This window comes from Gymnoscopelus braueri, assembly GCF_963280865.1.
Source record: "Gymnoscopelus braueri genome assembly, chromosome: 13".
Taxonomy (NCBI): domain Eukaryota; kingdom Metazoa; phylum Chordata; class Actinopteri; order Myctophiformes; family Myctophidae; genus Gymnoscopelus; species Gymnoscopelus braueri.
Window position 1 is genome coordinate 32,027,180 of NC_137615.1, and position 12,668 is coordinate 32,039,847.

At 42.8% G+C, this 12,668-nt stretch overlaps 2 protein-coding genes across 2 annotated transcripts; both read left to right on the top strand.

The window, feature by feature from the left end:
- Positions 1–336: 336 nt before the first annotated feature.
- Positions 337–5,360, top strand: LOC308099511 (primary amine oxidase, liver isozyme-like; the record flags this gene model as incomplete). Its single annotated transcript, XM_080448255.1, is given in 8 exon segments — positions 337–360; positions 1,076–2,528; positions 3,826–3,944; positions 4,098–4,264; positions 4,469–4,473; positions 4,476–4,600; positions 5,086–5,182; positions 5,185–5,360. Coding segments are annotated over 8 exon segments (2,166 nt in total).
- Positions 5,361–8,122: 2,762 nt separating this feature from the next.
- Positions 8,123–12,194, top strand: LOC308099513 (primary amine oxidase, liver isozyme-like; the record flags this gene model as incomplete). The annotated part of the gene is made up of 5 exons (XM_080448257.1): positions 8,123–9,695; positions 10,323–10,441; positions 10,594–10,760; positions 10,934–11,066; positions 11,919–12,194. 5 exons carry the CDS (start codon positions 8,123–8,125, stop codon positions 12,192–12,194), a joined length of 2,268 nt encoding a protein of 755 aa, XP_080304383.1.
- Between the last annotated feature and the right edge of the window lie 474 nt (positions 12,195–12,668).

Genomic DNA, 12,668 nt, shown 5'->3' on the forward strand with positions numbered 1-12,668 from the left:
TAATTGTAATCAAATGGCCCTTACTGAGGATTTTACATGGGATAGATTGGTAGATTGGGGTCCCGGAAAACCCTTTGGGGAATCTCGCATGTTCGAGATTAGAACTACAAACTAGCATTCTATTACACAGGGAAAAGTGAATAATGTCCCTTCTGATGCTTAGTGTTTATTGATTGAATAGCGTAATGTAACCAGTAGTGATTCACCAACTATATCAAAATCTAATGAGACCAATTCCATGGCTTTTTCTAAATGTCTCCTCCCTCCAGTTCCGCAAATTTCCTTGCGCAGAACAAATGAGTGGACTTTGGCTTTCCTATGGCCTACAATACTGTAATGATCCTGCAAGAACACAACTGGGTATACGACCATGGCTAATTTATCATAACAGGGCAACAGTAAACACTTTGTTCAGTCTGCCTAACATCTGATAACAGTTAGATAAAGTAACAAACTTACAAGAATTTCATTCCATTGTAATTTGAGTTTGCTTAAAGGAGTAGTTCACCCCAAAAAAATATTTTTGTCTCATACCTATTCACCTGTTTCCTAGGCTGTGTGTTTTCCACTTCCTGTCGATTTGATCCAATGAAATCCAATGAAACTGGTCAGATGACCAATGATACCCAATGAAATCGACAGGAAGTGGAAAACACACAGCCTAGGAAACGGGTGAATAAGCCAATAATTTGATGACCGCCGGAGACTCAATGGGGACTCTGCCGGTCTTCAAATTATTGCCTTAGGAATGCGACAAAAACAATTTCCATGAATTCAAGGCTTCATGGGGTGTGTAATTTATAGAAAATAAGTACTTTTTTGGGTGAACTACTAAGGTCAAACCCTGCACCTGGAAAATAGCCCTAACCATAACCTTCACATCTTATCACAAGACACTGAGGTTGTAAAGACAGGGTTTGACGTCACCGGACTCAATCTGCAATGGCCTCTATACTGTTTTATTTATACTGTTTTATCACATAGTAAAATCCTCAGTGTTCATTTATCCATTTGTAACTCTGAGAATGAACATTTGTATACTCTCAGAGTTAAATTAATACTGGGGATTTTACAGTGTACAGATTATCCGATCTCACCTGGGGTGCACAATGAACGCAGCCACGTCTTTGCTGACCTCTCAAGGGAAGAGCTCACCCAGGCACGTGACTATGTGTCCAGAATCCCCAGCATAAACATATGGATTAGTCCAGTAACACCTCCCTCAAGAGATTACCTCTACCTGATCGACCTTTCTTTGCCGAAGAAAGGGCAAGTCTTGCAGTATTTGGATGCTGATGGGCCCAAACCAGAGAGACAGGCGACCGCAGTGGTTTTTCATGGCACGACGGGCTACGTAAAGGAGTATGTGGTTGGACCTCTCCCCAACCCAACCTACCATCGGGATGTCACCTCTGAGAGGTACCAAATGGAAATACCGATCACAGTGCGTCCCACACATTCAGGGGAATACTTGCTATTAGAACCATTTCTTCGGTTCAGTGTGATTGTCCCGCTCAGAGAGCTAGTGAATGAGAGTTTTGGTCCTGGGGCAGCTTCAAACCTGAGCTTTCATGAGGCCCTGCCCAGGGGGGTCAAGTCAGGGGACAGGATGTCATGGATGGGCTATTGTCGCAATGTTGAGGGGTTCTACCTCCACCCTGTGGGGTTAAATGTGCTAGTAGACCACAGGAATACCAGTGCTAAGTTTTGGCGCATTGACAAACTGGTATACAATGGGCAGTATTTCAACACCGTACAAGAACTTAAAGACCAATACAAGGCAGGAACAGTGAAGAAAATCATCTTCAAAAGTAGACCAAATTATGCCTCTCTCAAACCCAGGCAGAAACCCACTGGTGTCGGACCCCAGCAGTATTATGCTCAGGAAAAACGCTTCAGTATAAAGGGCAATCATGTCGTGTACCTCGACTGGAGCTTTGCCTTCGGTCTGAGCGTCTGTACGGGAATGAGAGTTTTTGATGTACGTTTTAATGGGGAGAGGATACTCTATGAACTCAGTGTCCAAGAAGCCATGTCAGTTTACGGCTCAAACACACCGCACATGATGCTCACCAAGTACCTCGACTCCAGCATTGGTATTGGACGCTTTGCCAATGAATTGGTCCGTGGGGTTGACTGCCCATACTCGGCTACATACATTGACACCTACCACTACATGGACAATGATGCCCCACGCCGGTTCAAAAATTCTATTTGTATCTTTGAGCACGACACGGGGCGTCCCCTGCGGAGGCACTTCAATGAGATATTCTACCACAGCTATGGAGGGTTGTCAAACAGTGCACTTGTGTTCAGGACCATCACGGCCATCGGTAACTATGACTACATGTGGGATTTCATCTTCTACCAGAGTGGCTCTGTGGAGGCCAAGGTGCACGCCACCGGCTACATCACCTCTTCCTACATGGTGGAAGGCAGCCATAAATATGGACACCAGGTGGCAGAAAACATCCTGGGGAACATCCATACCCACTTCATTAACTTCAAAGTGGATCTGGATGTGTTAGGTGAGTTAGTCAGGCCTGCAATCACATCAACAGTGTTGTTACGAGAGACAGCGAGATCCCAAACCAACCTGGATGTTACAGTGACACACACTGGTGAGAGTTTTTGGGCGGTGAAACCGCCCCTATATGTGAGGTTTGGACATCGACATTCGCTGCACTGTGATTGGCCACCATTGTACCCCCCCCCCACCCATTGTACCCCCCCAACCCTGCGCTGTGATTGGCCACCATTGTACCCCCCTAACCCTGCACCGTGATTGGCCAATCACAGTCTATTCAGGACTGTGATTGGCTAGTGAAACATGACACATGTGCATAGCCCTATAAATAGGACTATGCTTTTAAAAAAACACATTTGTGTTTTTTTTATGTTAGGGGTGTACAATGGTTGGTCCACAATATTACTTTTCTTCCATCACTTCTTCCATCACTGTGATGACCACTGTGATCACCGCCCACTTCACACTGGGTGTGATTTTTTATATTTGTTTACTCCGGGCCGGGGGTGTCCACATAGTTCTTTTTAAATTGGGCCATATTTGAAAATATGAAAGTACCTTAGGGCCGACTGCATCTCCTGTCATAATGTACCTTTGGACCATAACAAATGCATTACATTACACTACACACATTACAACAATTTCATATTCTTTTGTTGGCATTGTAGTCAAATGTAAGTCCCACATCTGTTCTGTGAACAAAATTAAAACAATTCAACCTTTTTTCAGCCTTTTTTCCACATACATGCACTGCATTGCTATTATATTTACAGTCCAAGTACTTGGATCAAATGGCAGTCTAGGCAAATTTAAACAGTTGTGAAAAGGTCTCTACAGAAATAAAATAAAAATTCCTTACACATCTTGAGAATGAGGTACAATCTGCAAAAGTTGATTTCAAAACGCTCATTCATGGCCCGCTATACGGGCGGGCCACAAATAATTCATTTTAGGAAGGAAGCTGCCCTTGTGCCACAATTGACCACTGGGCTGGACTTTGGACATGGTTTATTCAAAGAGCTCTCACTTTAAAGGCCTGGCAACAAATGTCGTTGGCAGGTATTCAATTAAAACAACTTTGTAACAACTGACTGTATACAAAATGTCATTATTTTTCACTCATGATGTTCTTACATATAGATATGTATATTTCAGAATGGTTTGGTTGTGAGAACCAGTGATGGGACAGGGCTTTTCAGCTTTTATTTTTATTTTGTTGATTTGATTTGAATTGATTCCTGCATTTGTGTGTGCATGTGCACGTGCCTGCATGCATTTTGCTTTCATTCTTCCTCTAGGAGTGAAGAATATGTTCCAGACCAAAGACATGGAGTTTGTGAATGTGTCTCTGCCCTGGATGCCTGAACGCCATGCCATGGTGCCTCAGCTGGTAGAGAAACAGATCAACACAGAACAGGTACAGTCATTTTAACATTATCTGAAATATTACAGTAGTTCTTCATTAGGTCCCTTATGAGGGTGCCCTGTAATGCCAATATTAGCCACTCAACCTAGCCTAATGCTAGTGAATTCAAACTCCTCCTTCAAACTCTTAACACTCACTTCATAGGAAGCAGCCCTGCGTTACGACACCAAGACCCCTCGCTACCTCCACATTGCCAGCAACCAGACCAACCGCTGGGGACACAAGCGCTCCTATCGGCTTCAAGTGTACAGCTTCACCGGGGACCACCTTCCAGAGAGCCAGCCTGAGGAGAGGTCTATGTCCTGGGCTAGGTGAGATGACAGTCAGGGTTAGTTGAGGAGGCCTTTGAGACTTCAGCTCTTTCCTTTGACTTATGTTATACTGTACGCATGAACCCCCCCCCCCCTCTCTCTCTCTCTCTCTCTCTCTCTCTCTCTCTCTCTCTCTCTCTCTCTCTCTCTCTCTCCATCCTACTCTTGTTTCTGGCTTTTCCCCACCCACCTCTCGTTGTCCAGGTATAAGGTAGCATCACTAAACATAAGGACTTGGAGCAGACCAGCGGCAGTCTTTACAATCAGAACGAGATGTGGACTCCAGCAGTCGACTTCAGCAAGTACATTCAAGACAACGAAAGCATTGATAATGAGGTGTGTGTATGTGCGTAGGTGTGTATGTCATGTGTACCGCGTTGTGCATATACTGTAATGCATTTACTACGTGTGTAGGCTATGTGTGTTTTGAAGCAAATTCTACATCAAATGACCTGCACATTAAAGAGTGTGTGCATGGGTACTAAGAAAAGCGCTATAAGTCTGATGTATTATTATTATTATTATTATTATTATTATGTGCAGAACTTTTAGGAAAAAAATCATTGTTGTCACCAAACGTTATCAAACACACAAACACATTCTTACACTCGGTTAATCTATTCCAGTGGTTCTCAAAGTTGGGGTTCTAAATGGACCCTTATAGGTCTGTTACTTTATGGGTGTCCTTGAAATGAAAAAGTTTGCGAACCACTGATCTGATTTGACTGTTTTCCTGGCAATTAGGTGCTGTAAACCTAATTGCCCTTCTGGGACATTAATAAAGACCTTGAACCTTGAACCTTGAACCTTTCATTTCTCAGGACCTGGTTGCCTGGGTAACCACTGGCTTCCTCCACATCCCCCATGCAGAAGACATCCCCAACACGGTAACCGTGGGCAACGGGGGCGGGGTCCTCGTGCGCCCCACAACTACTTTGACGAGGATCCGTCCATCCATTCTCCTGACGGGGTGTACATCGCCCCCGGGACCGAGCAGAGCTGTGACAACAACAAGATGGCTTGCCTTCGTAAAGAGACCTGTAGGCCAGCGCTCGAACCCTTCACCTATGAGGGCTTCCATTATGATGATAGTTAAGGGGTAGTTGTTTTGAAGGAATAAATCATTAGGTACCTATTTTATGTTTACAGTACTTTTCATAGGTTAATAAACATGTGAACATTTTGTTTGCGATTTGTGATTTTGAACTTTCTTTTTTTGTATTTCTCTTCTTTGTGACCAAACAACAGGATGTGTTTTTTATTTTGTTTTATTGCCTTGCTGTCTTGTGTGTGTTGAAAGAAAAGGAAAAGTTTGTATCAAATGCCTTTTGCAAACACACTGCAGAATAACTGAAGCATAAATAACATAAGTGAGGTTTTACTACTGAAACTACTTCAGGACTTTGATATCTGGATTTTGTATTAGTGATGTAATGACATGAATAAACAACATTATGCTTTGCCCACAAAAGCACAGAAGTATCATGGTCATGCAAAAGCAAGGCACCAAGATGTATGTCGACTCTGTCCTCAAGACTCACAAGAGAGCTGTACAGCTTGAGTCATCTATTTCTTCCCCAACCTATAATGTTTCCATGGATGGGATTGTTTTTTGGGGTGTTTTTTTTCTGCTTTTTTCTCCTTTTTTTCTGCTTTGGATTTCAGGGATATAAAATGATATCTAACTTCCATTTATTTCTTAACCCTGACTTTACCCTGAGCCATCCCAGACTAGCAAAATGTGTTGGAATTAGGTGGTGTCATGCCCTCATATACCTGAGTAACTACTTCTCCAAACTGAGTGACACCCACAGCCACAATACTAAAGGGAGTGACAACGATCTGGTACTATCCATCTATAGAACAAACATGGGAAAATTCTCGTTCTAATACTCTGCCCACCAAAATGTGGAATGCCCTGACACCATCCCTTAAAAAATATGGATCACTGGCTTCTTTCAAAACTGGCCTTAAAATCCATCTATCAGGAGACCACAAGGGGAGATAAACTATTTTTTTTCCCATAGAAAGGAGGTGACATTCACTGCCGACATTTTCCCGTTTTCTCCTTTGTACATATAGTGTTTTATATTTGTTGATGATTTGTATTATTGTGTTATTTTTATGCTATGTTGATGAATTGAATATATAGGACCACAATGGAAACAAGTCTCCAGGACTTTTTTGTGTTATCCTTTTAGCCTAAATGTCTGACTGCGCCTCGTGCTGTTTACATTTCTGACTAATAAAGTATTCAATCAATCAATCAATTGGCCTTTTGTCATTTTGTTGTGAGCAAAATGGACACCAGTTAGGCGTAACTTAATTTGATTCCGTACAATTGTACAGTATTTGTAAAGTGGTATTGTCTTTCCATTGCCAAAGGATCATCTGAATATCAAATAGGGGGGAAAGGAAGGCATTGCTGGAAGAAGAAACACTTACTTCAAATGGTGTATAGTACACATTTTCTTGATTTAGTTTTGTCCACATCTTTTTATTTTAAGAATGATTATTTTACTCAATAAAATGTATTTTAGAAATACGTTTACTTGATCTTGCATTTATTTTATTCTTTTTTGTTGTTGTTTGAAATGGGTTACAATTTTGTGATAGCTTTTTGAATAGTATGTTTTTGCTACAGTAGGCTACATTGTTTATTAGGCCAATATGCTGTCTGTAGTAATATAGTTCTGCAGAGTAATTGTACCTCCTATCTACAAAACGTATCTAAATTGTGACATGTATTAGAGTCAGTGGCTCATGTGGGTACTACACCGACATTAAGCCTGATATATACTTGGTTGCATACTGGCGTTTTGCACCGAAAATAGCAGATATAAAAGCTCAACATGTCGTATCGCGTTGTGAGCTTGTAGATTGGCTATTTTTGGTACACAACACTGTGCACAAGTAAATACTATCCAGTCTAGACACTATGGCACATTAGGAGTCTACTAGTATACAATATATTTAGGGCTAGGTCTATGTGTTTATGGCAATGGCAGTGAGTGACCAACTAGTATATAAAAGTGCAATTAGACCAATTTCATGGTATTTTCTAAATGTCTCCTCCCTCTTGATAGGCATGGGAAATATAAGCCAATAAAACAATAAAGCTAAGAGATCAAATGAGTGGACTTTGTCTTTGCTAAGGCCTATAATACTGTAATGATCCTGCAAGAACACAACTGGGTATATTACCATGGCTAACTTGAGAACATTTACAACAGGGCAACAATAAAACACTTTAAGTTTGCCTAATATCTGATAACAATTAGATAAAGTAATGAACTTGAAAGAATTTCATTCCATTGTCATTTGAGTTTGCTTAAGGTCAAAGCATGCACCTGGAAAATAGCCTAACCGTCACCTTCACATCTTATCACAAGACACACCGCTGAGGTTGTAAAGACAGGGTTTGACTTTGAACTCACCAGACTCAGTCTGCCATGGTCTCTATACTATCACATAGTAAAATCCTCAGTGTTCATGTATCCATTTGTAACTCTGAGAATGAACATTTGTATACTCTCAGAGTTAAATTAATACTGGGGATTTTACAGTGTACAGATTATCTTTAAAGGAGAGTGTCCGTCCTCTTATTCATTACTGAGATAGATACAGAACTGAGAGGGAGACGGTGCAAAGGAACAAGGCACTGGTGGAATTTTGGCTTGGGTCAACTTAGCATACAAGTGAGTCCAGAATTAAAACACATTGTTTAATATTTATTTTAATCTTTATTTTTTACTGACAAAGCACAAATTAAATTACATTTCTTGTTTTGTGTTAACTAACAAAGACAGACTTCAATCCTGTCTTGGCTGCAACACCAATGACAATCACTTTGGAGAGATGCTCCTCAAATATCTCCTGGTTTTCGTCGTTACTGCCTCGCTGATCGGTAACTGTGTCTTGATATGGCTCAACACCCAACGTACGGCACAGTGCCCTGTGGACCCCACCCCCACGTGCCCCCAGGTGCCTCCGATCTCACCTGGGGTGCACAATGAACGCAGCCATGTCTTTGCTGACCTCTCAAGGGAAGAGCTCACCCAGGTACGTGACTATGTGTCCAAAATCTCTGGGATGAACATATCGATTGATCCAGTAACACCTCCCTCGGAAGATTACCTCTACCTGATCGACCTTTCCTTGCCGAAGAAAGGGCAAGTCTTGCAGTATTTGGATGCTGATGGGCCCAAGCCAGAGAGACAGGCGACCGCGGTGGTTTTTCATGGCACAAAGGGCTACGTAAAGGAGTATGTCGTTGGACCTCTCCCCAACCCAACCTACCATCGGGATGTCACCTCTGAGAGGTACCAAATGGAGATACCGATCACAGCGCGTCCCACACATACAGGGGAATACGTGGTATTAATACCATTTCTTCAGTCCAATGTCCTTGACCCACTCAGTAAGCTAGTGAGTGAGAGTTTTGGTCCTGGGGGAGCTACAAACCTGAGCTTTTATGAGGGCATGCCCAGGGGGGTCAAGTCAGGGGACAGGATGTCATGGGTGGGCTATTGTCGAGGGGTTGAGGGGTTCTTCATCCATCCCGTGGGGTTTGAGGTGCTAGTTGACCACCGGAATACCAGCTCCGTGTTTTGGCGCGTTGACAAAGTGTTATACAATGGGCAGTATTTCAACAGCGTACAGGAACTTAAAGACGAATACGAGGCAGGAACAGTGACGAAAATCATCTACAAAAGTAGACCAAATTACGCCTCTCTCAAACCCAGGCAGAAACCCACAGGTGTCGGACCCCAGCAGTATCATGCTCAGGAAAAACGCTTCAGTATAAAGGGCAATCATGTCGTGTACCTCGACTGGAGCTTTGCCTTCGGTCTGAGCGTGCTCACGGGAATGAAAGTTTTTGATGTACGATTTAATGGGGAGAGGATCATCTATGAACTCAGTGTCCAAGAAGCCATGTCAGTTTACGGCTCAAACACACCGCACATGATGCTCACCAAGTTTCTCGACTCCAGCATTGGTATTGGACGCATGGCCAATGAACTGGTCCGTGGGGTTGACTGCCCATACTCGGCTACATACATTGACACCTATCACTACGTGGACAATGATGCCCCACGCCGGTTCAAAAATTCTATTTGTGTCTTTGAGCACGACACAGGGCGTCCCCTGCGGAGGCACTTCAATGAGATATTCTATCACAGCTATGGAGGGTTGTCAAACAGTGCACTTGTGTTCAGGACCATCACGGCCATTGGTAACTATGACTACATGTGGGATTTCATCTTCTACCAGAGTGGCTCTGTCGAGGCCAAGGTGCACGCCACCGGCTACATCACCTCTTCCTACATGATGGCAGGCAGCCATAAATATGGACACCAGGTGGCAGAAAACATCCTGGGGAACATCCATACCCACTTCATTAACTTCAAAGTGGATCTGGATGTGTTAGGTGAGTAGTCAGGCCTGCAATCACATCAACAGTGTTGTTACAGTGACACACACTGGTGAGAGTTTTGTATATTTGTTTACTCCAAGGGTGTCCAATTATTTGTATTATTATTTGAAAATATGAAAATACCATAGGGCAACAAATGCACTTGCAGATGCATCACAATACAACAATTTTATCAGTCTTTTGTTGGCAGTGTAGCCAAATGTAAGTCACACATAAAAAAATAATACATTTTAGGAGTGAAGCCGTGTGCTATACAATATAAAATGTGGCCGTGTGCCACGATTAGCCCCTGTACTGGACATGTCTAGTTTACTCAAAGAGCTCACACTTCATCAAGGCCTGGCAATAAATGGCTTTGCAGGTATTCAATTAAAACAACTTTGTAAGAAGAACTGACTGTACATACAAAATACAATTGTTTATACTCATGTTGTTCTACACATTGATATGTATATTTCAGAATGGTTGTGAGAACCTGTGATGGACAGGGCTTTTCAGTTTTTTAAAAACACATTTGATCTGATTTGAAAAAAACTGATCTCCACTGTGGTTATTTGTAAAATTTCCCTGCATGTGTGTGCGCACGTGCCTGCGTGCATTTTGCTTTCATTCTTCCTCTAGGAGTGAACAATATGTTCCAGACCAAAGACATGGAGTTTGTGAATGTGTCTCTGCCCTGGATGCCTGAACGCCATGCCATGGTGCCTCAGCTGGTAGAGAAACAGATCAACACAGAACAGGTAGAGTCACTTTTAACATGATCTGATATATTAGTTCTTCATTATGTCCCTTAAAGGTGCCCTGTGATGCCAATATTAGCCACTGGACCTAACCTAATGCTGCTAGTGAATTCAAACTCCTCATTCAAACTCTAACGCTACTCACTTCATAGGAAGCAGCCCTGCGTTACGACACCAAGACCCCTCGCTACCTCCACATTGCCAGCAACCAGACCAACCTCTGGGGACACAAGCGCTCCTATCGGCTTCAAGTGTACAGCTTCACCGGGGACCACCTTCCAGAGAGCGAGCCTGAGGAGAGGTCTATGTCCTGGGCTAGGTGAGATGACAGTCAGAGACTCAGGGTTCCTTGAGGAGGCCTTGGAGACTTACCTATTTTATACCAATGAACCTCTCTCTCTCTCTCTCTCTCTCTCTCTCTCTCTCTCTCTCTCTCTCTCTCTCTCTCTCTCTCTCGTTTCTGGCTTTCCCCACCCACCTCTCGTTGTTCAGGTATAAGGTAGCCATCACTAAACATAAGGACTTGGAGCAGACCAGCGGCAGTCTTTACAATATGAACGAGCCCTGGACTCCAGCCGTCGACTTCAGCAAGTACATTCAAGACAACGAAAGCATTGATAATGAGGTGTGTATGTGCATGCGTATGGCATGTGTATCGCTTTGTGAACTGTAATGCATGTAATGTGTGTTTTGAAGCAAACAATGGGTAAAAAAACTAGTGTGTGTGCATGTACAGAGCTTTCAAGGATACGTTATCAAACGTTATCAAACACACAAAGCACGTTCTCACACTCGGTTAATGTATTCCAGTTGTTCTCAAAGTTGGGGTTCTAAACATAGACTGTAAAAAAGAATGGACAGCGTTACGCCCATAGACTCTACACAGACCGTAAATTAAGCTTATTTTTCAGCAATTTCAAATCCTCCATCTTTCTATATCGCGTCATATCGTGTCATATCCTATAAGCAACCGGAAATGAATGCTATTGGTTGGGACCAGAGCGGGGGTGGGGAATGAATGCTATTGGTTGTGTAGCTTGTCAATTAAAGCATCACAAGGTAGCCACGCCCCTCCTAGTGCATACCCTACTTTATCATCAATTTTAAAATAAACGGGACCATAATTTACCAAAACGCATATCATAGTGATTGAAAGAAGGCTTTAAACTAGCAACTGGAAGCATACAGTATTAATGACAATGTTTTATTAAGGTAATAAAATCAAGTCTAAAGTAAAAAACCCACCACTTGCATTGAGAGTTATTTCTTCTCACACCAGCAGGGGTAAAACAGCGAAACTACAGGCCATTCATATGAACTGTCACTTCCTCTATAGACTCAATTTCAAAGGCGGATGCTGGGCTCTTGGTTCTAAATGGACCCTTATAGGTCTGTAACTCTGAGAGATATGGGGGTCCTTGAAATCAAACCCATTTGAGAACCACTGATCTATTCTTTTCCCATTTCATTTCTGCAGGACCTGGTTGCCTGGGTAACCACTGGCTTCCTCCACATCCCCCATGCAGAAGACATCCCCAACACGGTAACCGTGGGCAACGGGGGCGGGGTCCTCGTGCGCCCCCACAACTACTTTGACGAGGACCCGTCCATCCATTCTCCTGACGGGGTGTACATCGCCCCCGGGACCGAGCAGAGCTGTGACAACAACAAGATGGCATGCCTTCAAAAAGAGACCTGTAGGCCAGCGCTCGAACCCTTCACCTATGAGGGCTTCCTTTATGATGAAAGTTAAGGGGCAGGTGTTTTGAAGGAAAACATACCTATGGTATGTTACCATAGCCAGGCACACCTATGTTTACCATAGCTAGGAAAACATAGCTATGGTATGTTTACCATAGCCAGGAAAACATACCTGTATATATGGTATGTTTACCATAGAAAACATACCTACAGTATGGTATGTTTACCATAGCCAGGAAAACATACATGGTATGTCTACCATATAGCCAGGAAAACATACCTACAGTATGGTATGTTTACAGTACTTTTCATTGATCTATAATCACTCTTCTTTGTGACCAAACAACAGGATGTGTTTTTTTTGCATTGCTGTCGTGTGTGTGTGTTGAAAGAAAAGGAAATGTTTGCATCAAATGCCTTTTGCAAACTCTAATACTGAACACTCTGCAGAATAACTGTATGAATAACATAAGTGAGATTTTACCACCAAAACGACTTGTGGGGTTTGATATCTCTGGATTTTGTA